This window comes from Urocitellus parryii, chromosome 10, assembly GCF_045843805.1.
Source record: "Urocitellus parryii isolate mUroPar1 chromosome 10, mUroPar1.hap1, whole genome shotgun sequence".
Taxonomy (NCBI): Eukaryota; Metazoa; Chordata; class Mammalia; order Rodentia; family Sciuridae; genus Urocitellus; species Urocitellus parryii.
Window position 1 is genome coordinate 36,998,070 of NC_135540.1, and position 27,084 is coordinate 37,025,153.

Below are 27,084 nucleotides of genomic sequence, written 5' to 3' on the forward strand. Positions count from 1 at the left end.
AAACATACACATTCCCAAGAGAGCAAAGGAAAAACACCGGTCTGCCGCATTCTGTCGTTTGAAGCCAATTAAGCCACAGTCTCTAGTGCTTAGAGATGCTAGGCTGCAGCAATGGTTGTCATGGAAACAGATTTGCCTCTGCGTTTCTGGCAGAGTCAGAAATCACTGACTCATACGCCTTCAAAAAAGATCTGGTGTACACATAGCTCTCCACCCCCAACTTAATTTGGCTTTTTTTTTCTCTGAAGAATATAGATTAGAAACTACAAAGGAAAACACAATATTCCATACACAATTTACTATAAGTTGGTGTTTTCTTTTATTGAATCATACAAATTTGAATGGGGATTCCTGAATAAATCTTTTAGTTAATTTACCTTTGGCAGAAAGAACAGATTTCAAAAACCTACTAGCTTCTCACTTATATGGAGTTTAAAAATTCTATAGGATATTTTTTCAAAACAATACTCTTAGATGTGCTTCAAAAGTGAACTGATAATTTGATTTATATCATAGCTTATTTAAGAGAACAGTTAAAAAGGACAGACTAGACATGTATTTCTTTTTAAAAATACAATTTTTGGTCATGTGAATGATTCATGTTCAGATTTCAAAAATAGAAAACATCCTAAAGTGCATCATTTTATTTATAATATAACTCCTTGAAATTATAACGATCTGTAATGTAAACAGTAGAGCAAAGAATATCAAACTATATTTTCATGTACATTTAAATTTGTAGGATTATGTACCATCTTTAAATGTGTGGATTAAAATGAGGGCACTTCCAACACATAGCTCATGCTTCTATATGATTAAGAAAAACTTAAAGGCATTCCTTTCTCCTGACCCCCCTCCCCACCATCACTTGAACAGAGGAGAGCTGCTATCTCATTTCAGCAATGGAGAAGTAAATCCGCCACCAGGTGTTTAAGACCCATTATTACAATTGACAACTGGTTGGTGCGGCTTTACATTCTATCCCTTTCCTTTTTAGAAAACAAAACTGCAACCTTGAAGAAAGCAACTCTCAGAACAGGAGGAGGTCCCTGCTGTCCTGTCCACCCTGCAATATTGTCTTCAGGAGGTGGAGCCTCTGAGATGGCACTTCAGCCTGGTGGACAAGCAGACACCAGGGCTCTGCCTCACAAAGCACAAGGGTGGACCCCAAACCCTCTTCCTCAGGGCAGACACAGAAGGTGAAAAAGAAAAACAAATCACAGCGTGACATCAAGCACAATGAAGAGATGAATGATTTGGTGTCTTAAATTCCCTGGTCCCTCCAAAACGTCTAATATAGACAGCTTTGTGACACAGTCTTTGAAAAAAATTACAATCAAAATTGGCTATATATATGCCGTTTTTTTTCTACTCTATATGCTCTTGAAAGTAGTGTGAGCTAGATTCTGCCTTGAGCTGAGCTCTGAGGGCTACATTTACCCGTCTGGGGATTTTAGTGCAGATTTACTTTTTTAGAAAAATTAAACTCTGGTAGGTATATTCAGGAGGCTGATGGCACAGGCTCCCTCTCTCACATGATCCTCTACACTGAGGCTAAGAATTAAGCAAGGCCCTTTAAGTTTGGCTAGAACCACAACAAAATCAAGCCCTCGGCAGGTTACATAGGCATGCTGGCCTCGCTTAGTGTTTAATATTAAAACCAGACTGGTAAGTGCAGTCAGTGTTCAAGAAACAATCTCCAGGCTCTTCACCTGTTACCTGATTTAAAAATCAGTATTAATATGGCTGCTGCTACAATCCCTCTGTCCTCTGAAGATAGATTAAGTCCTCATCAGGGACTGGATCTGTCAGCTGAGGAAGTCCTGAAGAAACGCACCCTCACATAGATGACTGCTATGCCACTATGGGCAGATGCAGCTTCCATCTGAGAGCTGGAGGGAAAATCAATTCACACGTGGGGAAGGCGCAGCTCTGTGGGAAGGTCACTAGAATGGCCAAGGCAGCAAATAGGGCTCCAATGCATGGTCACACTTGACTGGGTCCAGAGAGGGACCTGGACCTCCACAGCAAATTCACTCTACAGAGTAAAGTCCTGAGCTTGTTTTTATCACAGTTAGAGAATGTTCTCTCTGGTTTCTCAGTTGTCCAGGGAAAAACAGTGTATAATCTCTGTAGATGGGTGTGGCTAAGGTAGTGATTCATCACTGTTAGTGTTAGTGAAGTTCCCACTACAAGTGTGTAAGTGTGCAGGAATCTTGACTTCTTATGACAAAATTCCCAAGTCAGGTCACACTGTCATCTTCCATGGAGGCAGTTTCTAAGGCAGGCAGCAGGAACAGGAGCCCACCCAAAAGGCCTGGCGGCAGAAGGGCGTCAGGCTTTGGAGGTTCAGCTCCAAGGCTGCCTTCTAGAGCTGCTCTGTACCAGGAGAACAGTAAGTCCTCTTTGCATCCGCAGGCACCCCTTGCTGGGCTGGGGTGCCCCTTACATGGACTTGGAATCAGTGTCTCTCTTGCTGATGAGCACCTCTAGGAGTCTGAGTTTCGCCTTTATGTGTTTGTATTCGTTGTATTCTTCTGCCATAGGAGTGCGGTCTTCCTTCTGGACGTTTCTAGTGGAAACAAAGGAAAGGGGGGCCCCCCGAGGCAAATTATCATTATGTGATAACTCTACAGTTTATCAACCTGTGGAATCACTGTTGTCAAGTGGCACTTGGTACCTAGCCAAGGCTGGATTTAGATAAGCACTGAAGAGTGGTTTTCCCCTGAAGGCACCGTGCAACTGAGCTTTTACAGTTAATCTGGCATTTTGTAGAATGCTATGAAGGACTAAGAAATACAGAGAGTCTTGCTCGGCTCTTACGTATGATTTCACAGTGAGTTCCTATTAACTGAAATCCTTTATACATACTTAATATTTTCTCATTTTTATATATTTCATCTAAGAAGCCATTAAGTTTCTAATCGGCAATTTGTACACCCACAACATGCAGTTGTTTCAAGAACAGAGAATTCATTCTCTTGCTTATAAAAGTGATCCTGGGATTCAGCAACTGGATCACGTAACATTAATAAACCTTTATAGTTTACTAATTTTATATGCAGATTTTTTTTTTTTTTATATACGCAAGTATCAGTTGGGTCCAGTGCAGTACTAGTTCTGTGTATCCGTGATCTGACATCGCCCTTGCAACAACCTGCTGTGAAGGTGCTGTGGTCCACGGTCCACACACAGTGAAACCAGGAGCACCTGTCAGGCTCCCTGCAAAGCCTCTGCTCTCCACCCTGGTACCATGTGAAGTCGATTCTCCTTGTACTGTGAAATGCCCCCTCTAAAGGTTCAAACCCCGGGCTTCCCTTTCTTACTATTAAAGAGCAAGTGTGGGCAAGGGGGATAGCATGAGTCTTTATTTGTTTAGTGAACTAAAACTAAACAGATTTTATTCATGTTCTGCTTTGCTCTAGGCAAGAGTTCTAGATGGCCCCTCAGCAGGGAACAGGCGCCTTAGGATTCTGAACCTCTGGCACCCATTCCCCCTTTGCCCTGTGAGGGCTATCATTCTGTCAGATAGGAAATGGAGATCTTATGATAGTGTAAGTCACTCATAATTCTACTTTTTTTTTTTTTTTTGTACTTGGGATTGAACTCAGGAGCACTTGACCACTGAGCCACATCCCCAGCCCTATTTTGTATTTTATTTAGAGACAGGGTCTCACTGACTTGCTTAGTACCTTGCTGTTGCTGAGGCTGGCTTTGAAATTGTGATCCTCTTGCCTCAGCCACCCAAGCTGCTGGGATTACAGACATGCTCCACCACGATTGGCTATCATTTGTATTTTTTTAAAAAGTTGTACATGTTACATAACAGTTCCTCACGTATAAGATACTGTCCATAATATGTGACAATAAGAGCAATCAAGGATACATAGATAATCCAAACATGCTTAGAAAGAAGATGGATTGGAGAAACACATCAAAATATTACTCTTTTTTTTGTTTTGATATCAAGGATTGAAATCAGAGGAGCTTAACCATGAGCTACATCCCCAGCCCTTTTGATTTTTTAAAATTTTGAGACAGGGCCTTGCTAAGTTACTGAAATTGGCTTTCAACTTGCAACCCTCCTGCCTCAGCCTCCTAAAGCCTCTGCAATTACAGGTGTGCACCACTGTACCCGGCAAAATATTAATCTTGATTTGTCTTTAGGTATTTGGGGACTATTTTTTATCTGCTCATCTATATTCTCTAAATATCCTGTACTATGTGGAGAATGAAAAGAAAATGTTCAGGTATTAAAAATGTAAAAATTTTGAGAAAGTCAGCATAGGGCAGATCCAAATCAGAGATCTTAAAAGTAAATTGACATAATATTTGAAAAAAAAAACCATTTCCCCAGACTTCAGGACACATAAAAGAGTACTCAAATACTGAAACTGTATTCAGAGTTGAAATAACTTGGACTGATATAAAACCAACCTAAAATGATTAAATCTAACTCCAATGTATACAGATGACTGTGCCTTAAAACTCACTGGGATAAAAAACAATTCTCAACCAGGTGGACTTATTTTATATATATTCTTCTCGTGTATGTTTTTCAAACTGGGAACTATCATTTTTTTTTTCATGTTACTGGGGATTGAACCTAGGGCCTCAGGCATGCTAGGCAAGCATTCTACCATTGAGCTACACCTCTAGCTCAATCTGAGTTTTTAAAGAGCTTTAAGATCAGTGATGGAGCTGGGGTTGTGGCTCCAAGGTAGAGCGCTCGCCTGCCTTGTGGGATGCACTGGGTTTGATCCTCAGCACCACATAAAAATAAAATAAAGATATGTGTCCACCTATAAACTAAAAAATAAATATTAAAAAAAAGATCAGTGATGATTGAGAGTTCCCTTTTCCTTATTTCTTTAAGGAAGAAAAAAACCCTCAGTGCTCTCAACTTGAAATTCAGCTCCAGATTGCTTGTTTTAGATGAAAATTTGATGTGACAGATTAGTTTTATGCATGTTAGCTGAATCTGCATCAGTCAAGGACATTGCTCAGGAGCGTTTCTTCTTGAAGGGGCACATAAATCTCCCCTTCTTGCTGTCAACCTCTAAGGGTACCTGGGCACAGACCCAAGCACCAGGTTTCAGGGAGGATGCAGAACTGCCCCCATCCTGGAGGCATTCCACAGATCTGTCAGGAACAAGGTGCTAGTTGTGTGTAGAGAGGAGGTGGGGACAGAAGGGACACATGTCCTACCTTCCATTTTGTCTGAAGAAATTATCTTCAAAATCACGAAGTTTCTTTCGAATTTTTTTCTTTTCTTCTCTCATTTCCTGAAGGTGTTCCAAGAGTTCAGGTCTAAGAGGAAGGAAAAAAAAATGTCAGGAAATTAAATCTGAGTTGTTATAAATGTAACTTGACAGGGGTTATGGAGACAGAAGGAAGCAAGTAAATTAAATTGTTGTGAGCACTAAATGCACCGAGGGGCAGCAGAAATGGGTGTTTTTTTCTCCCTTGAAAGCCCGAACATGCCAACAATACAGGCATCCACCGGGGGTTCCTGCTAGTTATGCATTCTTGGGCCTTGTGAGACCCCACAGCACTTTGTCATGTTTTTCTTTGCGAGAAAGAGATGCCATCGGTGCCCAGTGTGTGTTAAAGCTGTAGTAGAACCACACCACACAATGCCATTTAGAGAGACATTCTGGTTATTTCAGCAAGAGCTCAAAAGCTCCCTCAAATAACTATGGGAGAAAGCATAAAAGGAAACTGAGACAGGATTTTTTTTAAATCAGTCACTGTTTTCTCCACCCAGAGGCACCCCAGGTTAACCACTTGTGTTTTGTCAATTTATTTAAATACAAAGGCTAAGATAATATTTATGAAAGTTATTTTCTCTGACCTATTTCAATACCACCCTCAAAACGACATACATGGACGCAGCGTGCAGATTTGAAAGCCCTGTGTCCTGGCTGCATTTTGATGGTATTTTATCATCCATTGGGGAAATAAACCCATCGGCATCATCTTCGAATTGGTCCAGAAAACAACGTGCACTGAAATCTGTTTTGAGAGTGACTGTGAAGTCAGGCTTCGTGTGGCTATCGTCTTCTGACCCCTCCTCTTCTTCCTGGAGACACACAGCAACCCCAGTAAAAAGCTGGTCACATTTTTGGGCATGCTTTCACTATGAGTATCATTTAAAAATCATCTAATAATTCAGATTTCATGTAGTTTCTTCAGTACCTATCATATTAAACATGCTGTAGTGAAGGTATAGAGGCAACACTGGCAAAACTGAGAAGGCTTTCCCAGTTGGTCTCAGCTGTGCCTTTGGAGCTGCAGTCCCTTTACTTCATAGGAGTAAATGCTACATTTTAAAATTTAAATTGTCAAACGTTTAAAATTTTACAAATATCTGACTTTTTAAATGAATTTTCTTCTTTTTTCTTTTGGTATTAGGGATTAAAACCACTGAGCCACATTACCAGCCCTTTTTGCTTTTTATTTTGAGATAGGTTCTTGCCAAGTTGCTTAGGGCCTCACTAGGTTGCTGACTTTGAACTTGAAATCTTCTTGCCTCAGCCTCCCAAGTCACTGAGATTATAAGCATGTATCACTACGCCTGGCAAGTTCTTTTTTTTTTTTTTTCTAAAATAATTGTCATCTGTGTAATTTTTATAAGAATTGAGATAATGTAGCCAGATGTATGATGCATGCCGATAACTCCAGCTGTATGGGGGAAGAAGCAGATTGCAAGTTGGAGGCCAGCCTTGGCAAGACTCGGACTCAAAATAAAAAGGGCTGGGAATATAGCTCAGTGAAGAGCACTTGACCAGTATGCTAGAGGCCTTGGGTTCAACCCTAAGTAGTATGGAAAATAAAATGAATTGAGATAACATATGTCAGGTACCCAATGAGGCACAGGTATGCTACTCTTAGTAGTAACTTTTGAAAATATGTGAATAATAACAAAATAAACAGTCAAGCAAAATCATAAATGATAGATACTGGGTAGATTGTAAAAGATAAGATATGAGCAGCCGGGGAAGAGTCCGTGATCAACTCACTAGCACTGGTGGCTTAAAAACATATCAGGAGTTGGTGGGTGATGTAGCTCAGTGGGAGAGCGCATGCCTAGCATGTGCCAGGCCTTGGGACATCCCCAGCACACACACACACAAAAAAACAACAACAAAAAAAGAAAAAGAAAAAGAAGATGAAAACTAGACATTTTTCCTTTTTTTTTTTTTTATTTTTTAAACAGGACTGGTATAATGTTGTGATTTCAATAAAGAGTTGAACAGACCTTGTGAAAGGAAAGCTAGTGGGGTGGAGGTGGGGGGACCAGTTGCCATCCTCCTGTAAACCCAGTGACTTGGGAGGGTGAGGCAGGAGGATCACAAATTCAAGGCCTTAGCAATTTAGTGAGACCCTGTCTCAAAACAAAAAACAAAAAAAGACTGGGGATAAAGCTTAGTGGTAAAGTATCCCGAGTCCAATCTACCAACAAAATGAAACAAAAAACAAAACAAAAAAGCCGGCTGCGCAAATTTCAGCCCAGGGATGATGCAGTGGTGAGGCGACTTGGAGGGAAGTCCACAGCAGCTCTTTACCTGACCCTGCCTCAGTCACCATCAGTCACTTGGACAAAGACATAACAGGCATATTCCCCCAATGTGTGAATCTTGATTTACTCTATCTCATAAGGCTGGAATAGAAGTATAAAAAGTAACTGGGAAAGCTTAAGGTCCGATAATTAGGTGAGGACAGAGAGCTGGGTTCACAGAAGCAAGCACTGGACAGGGAAGGACGCTGGGGACTGCACAAGTGCGGCACAGTGTGACTCAACCTGAGGAGCACCGGGGTTCTCGCAGGGTGATTTCGTCCCCTAGGCGACACGTGGCCATGCGTGGAGACAGTGTGGGTTGTCACAACAGGGGAGGGGGTTGTGGTATGTGATTGGCATCTGAGGCCAGAGACGCTGGGGAGCATTCTACAAAACTCAGGACAGCACCCCCAGCCTAGCCTCGTTGTCAGTGGTGTCAGGCTGTCACCTTGCCCTGGGAGGACTAAAATGAACTAACAATATGTTGATGAGCACATAGACAAGGACTTGGAGAACTAAAAGGACGTTGGCCATCCAGATTAAGGACTGTCCCAGCTAAACTGTACCTGGAAAACATCTAATTCTGGGTACTAGTTTAGATGTAGATAGGGATGTAGATAAATGTGTGTGTGTGTGTGTGTGTGTGTGGTGGGGAGATAGCAGAGCCAGGAGATGGCTGAAAAATCTGGAACCCATATTACATCAGAACAGTAGGAAAACTTGGAAAAAAGATTTCCCAGGGTGTGGCATGGGTGACTATAAAAGTATGAAGAGCTCTTACGGGGGAGAAGCTGCCTGTGTAGTCCATGTTGCTCCAGAGGGCAAAACCAAGCCCACTGGATAGAATGTAATAAGCTGATAGTAACTATAAATGTGATAATTTTCAATGTGATATTTACCTTTTTTTTTTTTTTTTTTTTTTTTGGTGCTGGGGATTGAACCCAGGGCCTTGTGCCTTCGAGGCAAACACTCTACTTACTGAGCCATATCCCCAGCCCTCATTGTGATATTTAAATTGCACATATAATTAAGTTATGCTTTATAATTTAAAAAATATTTTAAAAAATACATTTTTAGCTATTAGGAGCCACCGCACCCTCCCCATCTCTGTAAGTGTTTTGAGCTTGATGATGGGATCCCTCTGCAGGGGCAGTGTTTCTATTCTACTAAGGAAGTTTTAGAGGAGATCCTGCAGAAGGTAGAACTGACTAGGTTTCCTTTTGGCTGGAATATCCAGGGCTTCAAAATTTGAGCTCTGTTTCTTACACAGCTGATTCTCTCCTATAAGCAATTAAACCAGGGATGGGTTTAAAGAAACCATTAGATACAAACTTATTTGCAACACATCAAATTCTAAATTGTATCAGAAATGACAAGAATCAGTGCAGTCAAAATACATGTGAATAAGCCTGGCTAATAGGAACAACACAAACCAAAAGGCAGCACTGTTTACAAAAGCATCAGAGTCATTGGAAAATTATCTAAAACTTTTGACCATGATGTGGGTCAGAGATAATAATCCATGGCCGAGCTATTTTTGTGAAAAAATATTAAGCCTAAGAATAAAAATGGGAATAATATCCTTTTAAAAGAAGAGTACCATTAGGCTATCTTCCATTCATTTAATGAGGCAATTATCGAGTGCCATATTTTGGATGTATTCAAAAACACATTTTCCTCCAGTAGCAATTTCACTACATGCCAAGAGAAACACATTAATTTTCATACACACAATTGCACAAATTTCTTCAATTATGCAAAATTACCTGCTAGACAAAATGTATCATCTTTTATCAACATCAAGGCATATTGTAAGAAAATAGCCCTATTTTTAAAGACACAATGCAGCACACTGGCCCAGATTTCTCAATAGCATTTAGAGCATATTCATAAGTTCTGCTTGATAATATGAACAGTAAGCACAGTCATTGGCGAATACTTTCAATTAGACATATCAAGAACTTTAGATCTCTAAGATGTAAGAAAAGGAATCAAGTAGATAAAAGCTGACTTTGTAGCTTGTGACACCTTACCTTAGGCAAGAAAATGAAGTTTTCAATTTCTAACCCTCAGTAGGAAAGATTATTCTGAAAAGTCATTCCTAACTACACTAAACAAATGGACGTGTCACAGAATATGACAGGTGAAACTTAAAACTTACTACTTTTGAGTTTCACTCCCTCTTCAAACCTAAATAACTTAAAAAAATAACATGATTTTATTTTAAAAAAGTGCCTTTAATTTTCATCTCTAGAGTCCCACATTAGGCCGTCCATTTTAAATGTCCAGTTGTCTAGAAACAAACACACACAAGAGGCTGATCCTAGTGCCACCAATTAGGGTCCCACAGGCACAGAAGTGCCTTCTAGTGAAGGCAGGCATGGATGACAGGGATTATCTGTATAAAATTCATAATTACTACTGGAAAAAACCCAAGGCCTATGTTCTAGTGACTGCCAGTCACAGCACTACATCCCCAGATGAAGCATTGATGATAACACTGGTCCTGAGGAATAAATATGGTGGGGGAAGGAAAAGTGGGTGAAACCACCAGCAAATCTGTCGAAGACAACTTGGTATTCAGCTATAAAAGTATAACTTTTCATTGCTTTATACGTTTCTAATTGCTTTTAAAAATACACTTGGTATATGAACTTTTTTTTTAAAGTTAGTCTAATGAACTAATTTTAAGATTTTTGGAATATAGAAAAGCCATTCCCCAGCTGGGAAAAACAAAGAACGAAAAAGATTCTGGAAAACAAAATGAGTTCTGAAAGCAAAGTAAAAACTAAAGAGCAAAAAAAAAAGAGCGGAGAACGAAATGAGACTAAGGAAATCAGCTAGTCTATGATCTAAGTAGAAGGGGAGTGTTTAAAGTTGGTTATGGGCAGCTATTGATTTGTAGGGCACACTACAAGAAGCCGTCACCCAAGGGTACAATCACAGCCTTTTCCCACAGGATGGGAGATGCGAGTTTCGCTATGGGTTAGCAGCTGAGGTCTTCACCTTTATCTCCTTGAAGAAGGAAGCAGTTTCACCCTCGATAATTGGTTGCAGCAAAGGGCTTCTCCGCTTGCTGGAGGGGGAACCCTGTGACAGGTGTTAACAAGTAGGTTACATTGAGAACCCCTTCCCCTCTCCCTCCTCCTCTGGGCTTCCTCTGGCCACACCAGTATTTGATTACAGTCTTTTAACTATTCTAACCCCTTCCCACCTAAACCTCCCAGGAAAACCTAAAATGACCAAAATTCTTCTCCATGTTGTAGCTTCCCTTCAGAGCCCACACCCATCCATCAGGGAAGACAACTGGGTCAAGAAGAGCATGTGACTAGGTTAACCAAACACTCAGAAAAATCCTAAAGGCAAACACACCTGACTCTCTTTCCTCTTTCCTCCTGGTCACCGTAACTAGAACACTACAATCAGCTAAGGAGAATAGCCAAGCTCAAAAAGCAACACGAACGTTATCTACCTTCTCTGTTTAGGAACCCTAAGGGTTCTTAACTGGAGAAAAAAAAATAATTCCTTAGATTCAATCCATTTATTTATGAGTTTATTCTATAGGAAATTTCTAGAAGAGTAGTTGTCTTCAAATACAGCTGCCTGTATCCTCCCTTAGTCATAAAAAAAAATCACATTAAAAGAAATATAAAAGCATATTGTAGGCGTAGGAAAAACCAGGGGATTTAAGGAAGGAACAGACAAGATCAGCAGCTGAAATGAATATGGATCTCCACAGTGACTTCAAAGTGATGGGGTGAGTGCCCATAAAGAAAAGTCAGCACAGGGCATAAGGGCAACCAATCAGGTAATGTCCCCGCCCCCCAGAGGTGGGGAGGGCACTAATATCCCACTTTAGTGACCAGGGGTGGATGCCTTGTGGCTGGGCGAAGGGATGGGAGCAGGCTGGCTGGTGCTGGATGGCCTTGCTGCTCCCTAACCTGACAAGATAACAATCCAGGGGCCAAGAACAGCAACAGCGAGCCCAAGGATGGTGGACACAGAGGGCTACTTCAGAACCATTAGCTTGACTCCCTTTTCTTACACTCCCTCTACTTCTCCACAGCACCCAAGAGCAGGAGACTCTTTCTAGAGTTCCTTAGAGGATCCTCCCTAGATTGAACTCTCAAGGGAGCTGTCCCTCTGTGGGATGAGGAAAGACTGTGGACAGAGCCCCTGGGACTAGAGAGGTACTGTTTGGAGTGAAGAGCCTGGAGAAGGTATAGCCCCTGTCCCCTGTGCTCTGTCTTTGAGGAAAGGGTCAGGGAGGTGGCTAAGCACATGTTAGATAGATATATATGGCCAAAGTGTGTCTCCCCAAAGTGTGTTGGGGGGGCGGATTCTATAAGCTTCAGATGTGCTCACTGTAGGCAAAGGTAGCCTTAGAAGTCTGATAAAATCTTGATTCCTCAAGCTTGTGGGCCATGGATATTAATAACTGGTTCAAGCCTTTCCTTTCATGAGAAAGCAGGTTAGAGCCCTATTAATATACCCAGGGTTCTTTCAATCAGAAAGGGAGTGTTATCAACAATAGGCAGGTATTGCACTCACAATGATGGGTACAGTGTTGACCCGGGACAGGATCTGTTTCACTAGCCGGTACCTGTCGTATAGTGGCTTCATAACCTGACGTTCATTCTTTGTCACCTGAAAAGCAAGGACAAGATTATTAAGAAGCCAGTTTCCAGGACTCATGCTACCAGCTGTCCAAGAGAACAGCCCTGGTGGGCCCTTGGGTCCTACAGAAAATACAGATGTTACAACTTGAGTGTTTTAAAGAGTTTATTTAAACTATTACTTATTCAAAAAATATTGAAAATACATACTTCAGTGGCAGATCAGTGAAAATCATTCTATTGGTAGTATTGCTTTTCATAAATCAGAACTATGGCCATTCTTCCCAGCTATCCCAGTCCTTGGTAATTATCCTAAAGAACTAAAGTCATCATGCTATAGTGACACATGCATACAATTGCTATGACATATGCATCTTCATAACAATTCACAACTGCCAAACTATGGAACTAGCCTAGGTGTCTGTCTCAGTGAATGAATGGATAAAGAAAATGTGATATATATGAACAATGGGGTTTTACTCAGCCATAAAGAAAAACAAAATGACATTATTTGCAGGAAAATGAATGGAACTAGAAACCATTATGTTAAGTAAAATAAGCAAACTCAGATGCTCAAGGGTCATGTTTTCTCTCATATGTGAAAGCTGGAGAGGAAAGAGGAGAGAAAGGTAGAGGAGAGGGAGAGGGAGGGGGGGAGGGGGAGGGGGAGAGGGGGGGAGGGGGAGAGGGGGGGAGGGGGGGAGGGGGAGGGGGAGGGGGAGAGGGGGAGAGAGAGATAGAGTGTGTGTGTGTGTGTGTGTGTGTGTGTGTGTATGCGTGCACTGCGGGTAGTCTCATGAAAATCAAAGAGATCAGTGGAATAAAGAAAAAGGACTATAAGGTGGGTGGGGGAAATGCTGCGGAGTGATATTGGCCAAATTATGTTGTGATATTGGCCAAATTATGTTGTGATATTGTGTGCATGTACCAATATGTAACAACAAATCCCACCCTTATGTACAACCACAATGCACCCAATAAAAAGTATGGAAAATTTTTTAAAAAGAAAAAAATATAAATATTTGTACCAAGCAACAAACAATGGTCATTTTTAAGTTCCTGCTTAAAACTACTCAAAGGTTCAAAATTCCCAGAGGACTTGCTAGTTCCTGGGTCCATGGAAGAAGAAAGCTTGTGTTTCTATTATAACGCATATCATCTGGTCCCCAAGTTATTTACATGCCTTTGCGCTCCATGAAATCATTGTGTTTTTAAAAAGATTCTGGCAAACAGCAGGTATTCAAGAAACATTTGCTGAAAGAGCACATGGATGACTCACTCATCCTTGCTTCCCTAAAATCTGGCACAGGGCTCAAAATGTTTAAAGGATGAATTCTCTAGGCAGTAGGGAACAATCAAGCCCAAACTCCCTGGCATAGCATTTGAAGTTGCTCATGACCTGCTGCTTCTCTCTGCCCCCATCATACCTCAAGCTCCAGAAACAAACTAGGCCATCACAAACCTCCTTGTCAAATTCCTTCTCCCCTGAAATGGCTTCCTCTCTGCTCCTTTGACGAATTCCATATCACAAGCCACCTCTCTGCATGCAAGTGTCTTCTAACATCCCCTACTTGGGGAGACTAATCCTCTCCTTTATGTCACCATTTCACTCTGTGTATGCCTTGCAATTTTATAAACTTTCATACTCTATAGTAACTGTTTACACATCTGTCTCCTTATTTAAATTGTAGCCCCTTGTGAGCAGGACTTTGTTTTTGTATTCCTAGTCACTATTTCAAAGCCTGACATAATGGAAATGTTTCATAAATATTTACAAAATAAGTGGATGACTGTTGCCAACCTAAGTAGGTATGACCAATTCACAGGTAAGCATACATTTTCTTTTGGTTACTTCAATGAGGAATGAGATGAAATCTCTTTGTTTTCAAGTCAGCTGTTTGTCTTCTGCATTTTTTTTTTTAAACCACTCTACACCTGATAAGGCAAGAGTTGCAGAGGTAGGAAAGAGCCAGTAAGTAGTATCCAGCTTTGACCTTTCTCTTAGGGGTCTTTTGAACTTTCAACTTCAACAACAATGCTGGGTCATGCAAATGGATTATCCTTTGTGGCTGTTTTTGCCAATCTCAAAGTGATCAACAGTAAGTGCATTTTGGATAAACACCACAAGCTAGGAGAAGAGACTACCATCATGCAAAACATTTTGTGGATTTTGCATCATTAGTGAAATAACAACCACCACCTCACTTCTGTTGCTTCCATTATCACAATAGTAAAGGGAGATTGGAAGGGAACTCATTATTTTTTATGAAAAAGACTGAGAATCAAACCACAGGTGTTACTACTACATACCCATCACAAGGGCTAGCACAGAAAGACCAATAGTGTTAAGTGTTGGCCAGGGGACTGGACAACCGGAAGTCTCCTTCCCCGCTGGTGGAGGTGGAGAACGTTGGAGAACTATGTGGCAGTTATGTGTCAAGGTTGAACCTGCAACCCATCAATTCTGCTCTTAAGCACAGACCAGCAAAGATGGCCACTGAAATTTTCTGAGCCTCACTTTCCTAACTGGTAAATAGCAGAATTCAGATTAGAAAATCTTGACCACCCATAATTGTTTGAAAATGACTTTAGGCCCAATATGTTGTGTACTATCTCTTCAAAATCCACTCATTCCTCTTTTAAAACTTGAGTTTTCATTTAAATGGTAATGCTGAATGATTTTCCAATGTGTGGAAATAGGATTATTATTAAGATGTATTTTTACACACAAATCAAAACATAACTATCTAGATATGAAGATCTAAAGGGCAAAGGCAGTACTTCCCACTGTCTTTGCTTATGATTTAAAATTTTTTTCTAGTGCTCACTTACAACCCTATTTGTTACTCAATAAGTTTCAGATAATATTTCAAAACACAATGGGAACTTTAGCCAATAATTGTCCACATTTAATGAGTATAGAGTCTTGATTGGAAATCATAAGGGACCCGATTAGATAACTGTGTTTGCCTGCCTTTATCTTTTGGGATGGTTTTGTTTTAGCCTCAAACAAAACTGCCCTACATCACTTTGGTTGCAATTACCTGGACAGAACCATAAAGGTGAATGGTAAAATGAATCACATATTTTGAAGATAAGGCAAAACTGGAATAATGCAATCTTAGAGTTAGAAAAGTGTTATATGTTCACATGATAAAGTTAATAGGTAATGACAGGGTAATGATTTGCCTGAGGCAATGGAGCTGGGTCAAAACCCAAGTCTACTGACTCCCAGTTTAAGTTTCTTTCTCTTCACAAATAAGTGAAGCAGGACCTTGACACAATGTGTTGATGTTCATTTCTTCATTTTAAGGTATTTGACTTGACAGGATTTGACTTGGCTGTCCTTGAATCAAGTCTGCCTTCTAAGCTGAGCACTCCGCCTATGTTGAGTTAACAAAGATCTCTGAACAGTAGCATAAAAACACAATTTGTGAGAAAATATACTATAGATATACAAAAATTACACTGCTTCAAAATCTCAATAAAACAAAGTAGTCTGAGAGAGTGTGTGTGTGTGTATGTGTCTGTGTGTGTGTGTTGGGGGGTGTACCTGTGCATCACAAAACTGCTGGAAGACAAAATGAGATAGACTCTTATAACTGTTGCCTTCTTGAATTACTAATTTGGAAAATGCCAACTTTCATTTCTTCATTTTAAGGTAATAATAGTAGGCTGGCTATGCAAAGATTCAGAAAATCCTAAACAGCAGCTAACCAAAGGGTGGCGTTTATATATGACTCTATGATTGGCATAAATGTGTACCTGGCTATGTTTCTGCTGTCCTAGGCCCCGCAGTTTTGAAACACAGGGTTAAAAGATGCCAGTGAGCAAAAGATTCAAGAAGAACCCATGAGCTCTGATCAAACAACTTGTTCTCTCCCTCAAACTTTTATGACCAAAGCCTGTTGTACACTAAAGGCACCACAATGAGCTGCAGTTATTTGCTCAACTTTTCTGTGCTGTGGTCTTTTGATGAGATCCTTAAATGCTGAAAAGGACACACTTCTGACGTGCCCACGTGTGAATTCTTGTTTTCCATCTACAGCATGCTCTGTTAAAGCAAACAAAACTGCCCTACACCACTTTGGTTGCAATTACCTGGACAGAACCATAAAGGTGAATGGTAAATTGTAAATGCACAGAAACAGCAGCTGTTTGACCTGTGATTCTGAGAGAGTCTTTTAAAACCAGAATCTGTGGACTCAGCAAAAACCCGGGAGTTCTGAGCACCTGGCTTCTCAAAAAACTGGGACTTGGAATGAAAGTTGAGTTCTGGAAGTATCTTTATTTTTTGTCTAAGTATCCTGTCCAAATGATATTTACAGATCAGGGTTCATGGCAACACCATGGATCTAAGAAAAGTTCAGTATTTGATTTTCAGACTGGCCAGGTATCAAATGAACTCTGCTTTTCCTGAGAAGGTTGGTGTATCACGTTCCAGAGAGAGGCGGAGTCTGGCCTGGGACCAGGAAAAAAAAAAACAACACTCAAGTTTCCTAGAGCATTCGTTCCCCGTCCTATGAGATGCAAGGACCCATCAGAAAGAATGATGAAAGAGAAATGAATAAGGAAGACCAAGAACTGATAAGAGAGTAAAAAAGGTGCATTCTTTTTCCTGATTTAATCATTTAATCAGAAGTTGGCCACAGAGAGTAGAACATATAATTGTGACAGAAGTAAAAACTATTATTTACTCTGCAACCCCCAAAGTCACCCTGTCCCACTTCCTCAGTGCCAAACATCTTACCCATAAATATATGTATACATGTCTGTCTGTGTGTCTCTCTGTAATTCATTTAATTTCCATGACAACCCATAACAGACATCTACTCTATAAACACAGCACTGCGGGCCAAAGAGGTTACCCAAGTCGCCTAATGTCACAGAGTTAGTCTCAGTTGGGGCGGTTCTGAATCCAGATCTGTGACTCTAAGATTCACAGTGGCTGGGCGAGGCCTTCATCTAGGTGGAATGCATCTGCCCAGCTCTGAGCAACAAATACAGCAGCACACAAACCAGTGAACTGGCAGCAAAGTTAAGATAGTCCAGAAGGCAGCTGTGAGCTCTTGGGAGCCTCAAGCAAGGAAGCCCTTGAAGAAGCCTAGCAATGTCATAACCGGGATCCACACAAGGAAAAGAAAAAACATTAAAGGAAGAAAACACACAGTATCACCAAAGCCTGCCTGTTGGCCACAAGGACATCTACACTTACGGTCTAAGGTCATGGTGGAAAAGGGGTTCTTCTCTGTCCATAGAAGTGTTCAGTTCTACCTATACAAATTCTGAATACTCCACTTGAAAAGAAGAAAGTTGCACAATATATTTGAGCTCCAGAGCACTCACTGTTTGGTTCAATGCCTTTACAAAACTTGGGGGAAAAAAAAACTTGGCTGAAGCACGAACGTTATCCCAGGGTACTGGTATTTTTCCACTGCAGGGACAGGCCAGCAAAATCAATCATCATCAGCGCCAGCAATTTTTTTTTTAAATTTAAACCTGATATATTCAAAACCAAAATGCAGTGGAAAATGTATTCTGCAGCTAGTCACTGGGCTCATGCTGTGTTTCAGGTCTCACATTAGCTGCTGAAGATTAGGTTCATCACTAGGTGAACAAGGCCTAGAATCCCTGCCCTCACCCATGTGGAGACTTGTAGCTAGGGGTGTAGCTCAGTGGTAGAGCATTTGTTTAGCTTGTGCAAAAGCCTGGGTTCAATTCCAAGAATTGGGGTTGGGGGGGAAGTTTAGGAAATCATTCTGGAAACGCTTTTATTTTTTATTTGGCAGCGCTGGGGATTAAACCCAGGGCCATGGGCATGTGAGGCAAATACTCTACCACTGAGCTACATCCCCAGCCCTGGACGCTTCTTTATTTAAAAGACTTAAGAATATATTTTAGATGAAACAACTCTATCCATTATCTAGTCGTGACTGAAACTAGGCTTTTTGGTTATATAAAAATCCATCTTTGAACCTAAGTTTCATAATTCCTTATATCTGCTTTTAAGAATTTGTTTTGTCGAATTTTAAATAACACTGAAAACAGAAAGAATGTTGCTAAGAGTAACCGACAAAAACAATGTCTGATTATATGTTCCTCAAGGAAGACGGCAGAAGCCTATCATGGTGCTGTCCCCCCACAGCTAGCAACTAACATTCAGCAAACACTTGCTGATAAACAAAACCACCTCAAATGCTTCCTGTTGTTATGAAAACACAAAGCCATATTTTGGATGCCTCACAATTTGGTTGTGAACACAGCTGAAAGTCCTCAAAAACAAGCACTGGTTGCACTTGCACTGCAGCTGGATGAGTAAGCTTAGAGAAAATGGTAGTTTATGGGGACAGACCTGGGACAGGGATGTCTCCTTCCACCTGGGCTATATGCCTCCTCTGTGCTATCTCTGCCCCTGCATCCCTCTGCTCCATCTTTTCCCTCCTCAAATAGGGACACCGGTGACTTCATTTTTGCTACTTGCTAACTTTCCTTGGAATTTAAGTTCAGCATCGACTAGATAACAGAGTTCTCTTTACTGACTGAGCCTTCAAAAAGTTGTGATATGGTGTAAGTATGTAGTAAACCTCCTTTACAAGTGAAGAGAGCAAACCATAGGGAACTCCATTTACAAGATACCGAACACAGAAAATCTGGTCCCAAAGTCAGACCATTGACCCCCATCAGAAAATGCAGCGTCTCACATACCGGCCTTCCGTGAATGCTTTCATAATACAGGAGCGCCTTCTGCAGAGCCACTTTCTCATTAGCAATCTGGTCTTTGGTCATATCCTGAATAAACACAGGGATAAGAAATGAAAAGGGGAAAACACCTGTGAACATTCCAACTTCTTTATTTAAACAAACCTCCTAAAGGAGGGTTAAAAATAATCCTCGTCCAACAGTTCTCCCTGGCTCTGTCCAAAGCTCACTTAGGAATGAGCTAATCCTGACCACTAGCCAGCAACACAGACAACACAACAGAACCGTCATTAACTACCTGGGGCTCCCATGTGGCAGCAAAGGCATGTGGAGCACTGAGGAGAGCAGGAATATGAGGCACATGGGGCCTAGCTGAATGGCCCCTGCAATGACTACAGCAGGTTACCTAGTCCTGAAGGTTGAGTCTAAAATCTTTCCACCTCAGATAATCATAAACTCTTAACTTCAGCAAGGTCATTCTGCAATACATGTAACAGAGCTGTCTGCTTGCAACCTGTGGTCAAAAACCAAAGTGCCCACAGGTGAAACACGCAGTTGTTTCCTCTGCTTTCTAGATACATGGTCGGTTTACAGACCATCACCTTCCACAGGGATTCATGTGACACCCTGCATCTCTACCCAGCTGGTGACAACGGCATCAGCAACTGGCTGGGGACCTCCACACCTTAATGTCCTCAGGACGACTGGTCTCTGCCCTCTTCTCCTGGAGCTTCCTCTGGATGGACTCCAGGGTGGCTTCAACGCTGGGCTTGATGGCTTTGTCTACCAGCTCCTGCTTCTTCTCGTCGTCTTTTTCAAGCTGGGAACCAAAACTCTTGGGAAGTGTGTTGCTTCGCTGCCTCACCCTGGGCGTTAGGTCCTCTTCAGATATCTTTAGTTTTGATTCTGAGTGAGAAGATTTGGGGAAGAGACAGAGATGAGAACTGAGCCCTGCTGAATCCAAATTGTTTTTCTGTGATGTCACTAACTGCTTAGCCATGGCTTTTTTTTTCCCCCCCTTCAGGGAGTATCTAATTATAATATCACTGAAAATCCCTGAGTCATTATGTAAAACCCAAAATAATGATAATGTCTTCCTGGATTATCTGGAATATTTCCCAAACCCTAATTCCTGAGAAAGCTTTAGCTCTGTAACACCCAAGCTTTAGCTACACCAGCCTATTAGCCGTTCTCAGACTGGGCCAGATGTTTTCCCAGACCTGTTCCCTGAGCACCTAAAGAGTCGAAGGGCTCTAACACCCACTAGCTGGCCACTTGACTTGTATACCTCATTTTGAAATCATTTCACTTTGCACGGTAGTTGTTTATATGACTGTCTCCTAAATGACAGCAAGCTTTTGGAGGGAAAGGGGCCAAACCCTTTTTAGATTCATCTCTGTGTCTACTTCTCCCAACACCACAGCAGACGAAGTCTCATATTAAACAGATGTTTAAGAAGTATTGACTTGAAACCATTGTCCTTCTACTAGTGATCTGGGGGAAATAAGTGCAGAAATGCTGCAGAATTTATGTCTTAGCTGGTCTGGTTGCCCTGTGATTGAAGTCATGGAAATGACCCCGAAGAACTGGGAGCACCGGAGAGTGTCTTCGGGACCTGGGAATACCTTAGCAGTGGCACTCATAGGACCTGAGCTGATGGATTTGGTCCCGGCTTCTTGTATGGAAGCTATACTACAGGTCCAGGACTTCACCTACCCTTAAGTTGCTTCCGGAATTTGGCAAGGTCATTTGTCCACTTCAGAACCTCTGGATTGGCTGCTTTGTCACTGTGGGAAGGCTGAAAAAAAGGAAGTCTAGAGTCAATGATTCAGAACTAAGGCAGGGAAAAGCTGTCAAATTTGATAATCTTTCTTACTAACTAGGAAGGCAAAGTTGAGTGTCATAGAATAAGCAATCAACCACAATTCATCAGAGCAAATTCACAAATGTAATTCCATCCTCCACCTAGCTGGTTAATTTTGATGCTTTCAATTCCCCAGGGGTTAAAAACCTGGATCATTATAATCAGGCACTCGTGTGGTGTTTGACCCCTTTTCTGTCATTTGTAGGGCTCAATTTGCCAGGGGCAGAAAACAGAGACGTCTGACGGTCACACCATTTGTTCCACACTCATAGGAAGCGCTAAGGATAGTGCAGAGAACAATGAGCTCAGTACTAATGAAATTTCGGAAAATAATCTTGAATTCAATTTTAGCCAAACAGAAGATTTCATTCAATACTTTCCCCCATTCTAGATCACTGACAAATTTACAAGTAGACTTATGCTTGTGCAATAAAAGTGGTGACACCTGGTGACCAGAGCTTAACAGGGTTCATTACTCAGTGTTTATTGTCCTTTTGAGATTCCCTAGGAATTAACTCTCACTTCCTGGGGAGAAGTAGGGGCAGAGGAGCCTGTGGGGCACTCACTCTGTACTTCCTCTCTTCTTCAAATCTGTCCTCAAACTTTCGGATCTTCTTTTTCAGGCTCTGAATCCTTCGTGTGAGCTGGGCGGGTGTCAGGTCCTCTTGCTCATCATCATAGGAACCCAGAGACGAGCTTCGCCGCCTACCCATAGAGGCAAGACTTGGATCAACTCCCTGAGCAGTCACCGACTGCTGGGAGGGGCCTTGAATGTGGGGTGCCGTGTGGCACAGAGGAGAAGAACCAAAACCACCCCCATGCTCTTGACTGAAAGGAAATGAACCGATTCATTTTGTGGCTGAGCTCTGCATGTCTCACTTATCATGGGGGTCTTTCTCTTACATTTATGATTAGCAAAGTTAGAATGAAATGTTTTCTGCAGGCCTGAAAGTTAAATTTGAGAGTGCTTTGAAAATGAAGTGCTAATGGAAATTCAGTGTGTGATGCTACAGTTGGGTTACAGTTCAACTGGGAAACTACTGGATAGCTTGCGGACTAGGGTGGAGAACTTCAGATTTGCTCTTCCATAGACATACATGTTAATTTTTTTTGTGGTGGGGTACAGGATGTTGAACCCAGGGATGCTTATCTACTGAGCCACCCCTGCAGCCATTTTTAAATTTTTGCTTTTGAGAAGGGTCTCACTAAGTTGCTAAGGGTCTCGCTAAGTTGCTGAGGCTGGCCCCAAATTTGGTGCATATCACCACGCCTGGCTCACTGCTTAATTTAAAAAAAAACTTGTCAGCCATCAGCACCATGCTTATCTTTTTTAATATTGTGGGGATGATACATCTGCTCATCAGCAACAGAGAATCACCTACCTCATGAAAGAATGGGAATTCGGGGGAGAAGGAGGCACTTCTGTGTCATCCAGGTATTGGCGACTCTGCCCATAAGCATAGAACCGAGGAGAGAGCATGGGGTCACTGTCCTCATCCAGAAGCTGGCGAATCAGGCGCCCCGCCTGCGGGGAGAGGCGAGCTTCGTCAGAGTCCACGTTCTCTCGCTGCCAGGATGAGAAAGTAGGGATGGGTTCTGAAAAAAAATAATAATAATAATATTGGTGAGAGGTTAACAGCTTTCTTAAAAGCATGGTTATTTCCCAAATTTCCTGAAAGTTTTAGGAAGCTGACCACTGAAGGGGTTCTCATTTCAGATCCAAGGTCCAGAGTAGGACACTATGTCCAACCCAAATCACTACTGTATTTGACAGCCATCATCTGCGTTTTATCTCCACTCTGACTTGCCTTCATAAAAAGAGTTTACTAGGGCAACCCTGAGGAACAGCTTTGAAGGAGCAGAGCCGATGGGTGGTCCCCAGCTTCACTAGCAGGGCAGCCATGACCACTTTTCCGTGGGAGAGCATTAGTGAAAACAAGCAAGTGTGCCAGGGAGGGAGGCATCTGGCACCACGGGTTCCGTCCTTCATGACTCTGTAAGAGCCTACTTATGGAGGGGTTGACAGCTTCCATTGAGGTCATTTGGCAAACTGTGTTGTGTGCTTCTGCTTAGTGTGTGGGATTAGCATGTTTGTGCTGTGTGCCTTGCAGTCGGAACTTAGGAGCTGCTCAAGACTAGGAAGAGGGAGAAGCACAGGTAAGTTAGTCAAAAGAAGAAAAAAGAATGCCTCATAGAGAACAAACAAGTTATTTTTAGACAATCTGTAAGAAAAAAAAACAACATACTCAGCACAAAAGCGAGTTTGGAGGAGGTGAGGGAGGTTACTTAGTTTCATTTAATGTAAGACCCATCTCAATATATTCTTTTCTTTATTAAAAAATCATATCTAAAATAATTTAAAATAGGTTTAGGTGATATGGAGTATTTCATTTGTAATACTTTACCTTAAAAAAAACCCAGTTATGGCTTAAATTCACTTGTGGATTAGTGATACACCTAAAGCTGTAATTCGCCCAGGATCTTAAAAATCAGGATACCTAGAGTTTGAGTCATGAACAGTTAGTAGCTCCTCCAGCCATGAAACTGTACATGTATAAAATGGTCTGGAGTGCATATTCAGCTTTTTATCTAGAACATTAGAGCTGGTGTAACTTCATTCATAATCCAATCTTGTGATCTTCTCATCCCTGCTGCACATTAGAGTCACATGGCAAAACTTAAGTAACCACACACACGTGAGTCCTCATACCACCCAACCCATATAATAGCCGGATGGACACAATGCCCAACCAAATACGACTGAATGACTGACAGACAGCCTTATACACATGTAAAAGCTGTCTGAGCGATGTTAATGTGGGCCAGAGTTGAGAACCCCTGATCCAATGCAGATTACAGATACAGAATCCAAAAACCAAAGGAATTTAGAGCAAAAACCTAATCAACAACAAGAGTTAGGCCCAGAAACTAAGTCTCCTGACTTCCAGATCAGTGTCTTCATTTTGAATGCTCCAGTGCCTCAGTTACAGAGCTGACTGCCTGAAATGTTTGAAGAGTTGACAATGTAATAAGAAAAAAAAAAAAAAGCACAAGTTAAAAACAAAAAGCAAACCTCATATGAAATGAGGGCTACAGATTCTCCAAATTTAAAGGGACCCAAGTTATCTGCAAACACAAGTATTTCAAAAGATGAAAACAGCATTGAAGACAATGATTCTTACCCACTGAGACTTAAAAAATGAAGAATGTTTGTGGATGCACTTGGCTGAGGCTGAGACTATGGGAGGAGGCTATCATTTGTACGAAACTCTGTCATCAGGCTGCTCCTGCTGAGTAGCAGGGCTCAGATATGAGCAGCTCGCTTAGATCTGCCACCATAAAGGGATGGAAAAAAAAAAAAAAAAAACACCAAACGGTCTGGAGGTGTAGTATTGGAAAATAATCCGAAGGAAAATAAAAATTTCATGTGAAGTTGCAGAAAATTAAGCTGTTAAACTGACCAGATTACATCTTCTATTAAATAAGACAGCAGAAATTTTAAGTTCTAAAATGAACAGAGCCAGGAGGAGAAAGGGTTAAGATGGCTTTAATAGCAGTGAAGCCAGCAATAACCTAACCTCACCACAGAGTGGCAAGGGAGCAAAACAACTGGGGGAAGGGCAAGAAGCCCTTTGGCTTTGGCAAAACAGTCTAATGTTGATATTGGCATATGGCTATGCTATTAGTTTATTTCTACTCATCAAAAAACAAAAACCAAAACAAAACAAAAAGATCAGTTTGAAAGGCATTACTTAGATCCTAAAGCCCTTTAATTTCTTTGAATCTAGCAGAATTTCTCTTTTAAAATATTAACACCAATTTTTAAGCTTTTAACAATGTGGTCCCTGGCTACAAATCATTTTGCAAAAAGTGTGCCCATTAACCAAACATGTTAATATAAATTGTGATCTTGAATTCACTATGAAGTAGTACTCACAGAATCAAATCATGATTGATGCTTGGTGGCTAAAACAGGGCCATCTACCCCTTCTTGTCTGTTAACGCAGCTTTATTTTGTCACTCTATTCTCAACCAATCACTTCAGTGATAGAAAGAACAAATGTGTCCTTTTCCTATTGTCACCACTGGTATATAGGAAATACACAGTTGAAAAAATTCCAGCCCATTGTGTTTAAAGCACATTGGGGCAAATGAATTCACTAAGCATTGTGAATTTTGACTTTAAAAAAATAGGAATATTTCATCATTAGTCTGCATATAGAGACATGAAAATCCCACCTATACAACATGAAATTCTTTTATGTTTTCTGTTTTTTTTCTCCCTTTTCAGTTATCCCTTACAGTCTAATAATTTAAGGATCCTATTCAAGAAAGTTGTGAAATGACAATACACAGTTCAATATAACTAAAGAATTAATAAAACCAACTATTTCTATAGTTTAGTTCAAAATGATATAAGAACAAAGGTATTTCATGTTTTGATAATTGGTACTAATTGGAAAAACAAGCAAGATATAAATAAGAAAAGTGGGTACATAAAATGTCCAACTGCATTACCTGTTTGGAAAACCAGTTTTGAGGATGTATTCACTGCCCATTCCCAATGGCTATTTTGAGAAATATTTTCTATTTTTAACCAGTAACTCTAGAGCAATGAAACAGACAAGGATATTGCAAGGGAATTATTCAAAGGAAAACCAGAAAAGATTTGAGGCTTCTAATTGGATTTTCATCCCAAGGCACTACTTAAAATAAGAGCATTTTCATATCAAGACCAGAATTCCTTGGATATAGTGATTTTGTTTTTAGTCATGTGTTTTTTCACAATGAACTCTGTACATATGACATGTTTCTCTATTAAAAATTAATCTACCCAGGTCAGCTGACATGATAAGCATGCTGGTCAGAAATAATGGAGACAAAAGTTGTATTCCTGCTATATAAGTAATAAGGAATATATCCTGGGGAGTTCCAATATTGATATATATATATAGTACACATGGAAATGAAGGAAATTCATGGCAGGGGGAATGGACACCCTGTGTGGTGCTCATGTGTTCACTTTGCTTAGCTGGATGGGTCCATTTACTATACAAAAGAAACAGGCTACTGAGATGATTTATTTCTAAGAAATCTGCACAGAATTAGGGAAGCCAGTGTTTTCCACATTTCATTTCCAACTATGTCATTTAGAGCCATAACTTTGCTTGGCATGATGTCTTTTTTCTCAGTGGTGTTAGAAGGAACCTGCATATTCCACCCAGAGAGATGTAGGCCCTACTGGGGAAGCTCTTTACTGAGGGAAGAATTTTATACAATTTTCCTTGGTGGTTTCAAAATGCAATTTTAGAATAATGGTTGTCCTGTTAAATTATTTAAATAATCTTGCAAATTACAAGATTTAGGATGAAACTTAAGCAGCTGGTTTTATCAATCACATATTTAATCCTTAAATTTCATGTATTTGCTTTGCCTCACTGTAAAAATAGTAAATCATTACTGAATGCCTGGAATAGGAGAGGGCTGAAGACTTAACCTAATGAGAATATACCCATTGGAGTTGACTTTGATCCATGTGTCTGCACATTACATTCAGTTGCTTAATCAGTTACTAATTCACTACCCCACCTGTCTTTATTCTGTGCACATCTTTAACAAAGCTACGGCCAAGGCCCTGTCAGAGGCCCAGCTGGAGAAATCCAGCATTTCCCAGTCTAGACTCCAGAAGATTGGAGTGATATTGTTAGTCCTTAGCAAATCCATGGAGGGTCTCATACTTACTAGATCACTCTATGGTCAGGGCCATCCATGGTCATTGGGTGGAACTGGGCTCTTTTTTTCAAAGAAAGCAAACTTAGGCTAATTTTTTTTTTCCCTCAAAATATCCTTAACGATATTTATGGAAGATAGTAACAATTAACATTCACACAGCACCCACACCATGCTGAGTACTTTGCATATTTAGCTCATATAATCCTTGTGACAAATTTACTAATTAGATGTTACTGTATCTATTATTCATCAGTATCTGCTGTTGTTACCTATTTAAAAATTAGAAATTAAGGCAAAGTGAAGATAGGTTTGTTAACTTGCCCACAGAGTTGGTTAAATGGCAGAATCCAGATTTAAACCCAGGAGTCTGGCTTGTCACCACCTGATTTTCTGCCCGTCATGACACTTGACTAGCATACTTAGAAAAAGGCATCAGGAGACTGTATCACTTTGAATCCTCACTTTGTTTGGGGCCAGTTTTCTTATCTGTGTGATGGGAGGGTTCACTAGGGAAATCTTTTTTTTTTTTTGAAATTTATATATGACAGCAGAATGCATTACAATTCTTAGCACACACAGAGAGCACAATTTTCCATATCTCTGGTTGATAC

General features: G+C 40.9%; 1 protein-coding gene across 3 annotated transcripts in view; it reads right to left on the reverse strand.

The window, feature by feature from the left end:
• Positions 1 to 295: 295 nt before the first annotated feature.
• Positions 296 to 27,084, reverse strand: part of Fam13a (family with sequence similarity 13 member A) — a 347,725-nt gene continuing 320,936 nt past the window's right edge. For all 3 annotated transcript variants that reach the window (XM_026405192.2, XM_026405191.2, XM_026405190.2), the window contains 10 exons: positions 22,123 to 22,336; positions 21,307 to 21,445; positions 20,593 to 20,674; positions 19,562 to 19,782; positions 18,883 to 18,966; positions 12,113 to 12,208; positions 10,568 to 10,651; positions 5,886 to 6,082; positions 5,209 to 5,310; positions 296 to 2,572 (listed from right to left, as the gene is read on the reverse strand). In XM_026405192.2, coding sequence (XP_026260977.2) covers positions 2,446 to 2,572; positions 5,209 to 5,310; positions 5,886 to 6,082; positions 10,568 to 10,651; positions 12,113 to 12,208; positions 18,883 to 18,966; positions 19,562 to 19,782; positions 20,593 to 20,674; positions 21,307 to 21,445; positions 22,123 to 22,336 — 1,346 coding nt within the window. In that variant the 3' untranslated portion in view covers positions 296 to 2,445. The remainder of the gene's footprint in view (positions 2,573 to 5,208; positions 5,311 to 5,885; positions 6,083 to 10,567; positions 10,652 to 12,112; positions 12,209 to 18,882; positions 18,967 to 19,561; positions 19,783 to 20,592; positions 20,675 to 21,306; positions 21,446 to 22,122; positions 22,337 to 27,084) is intronic.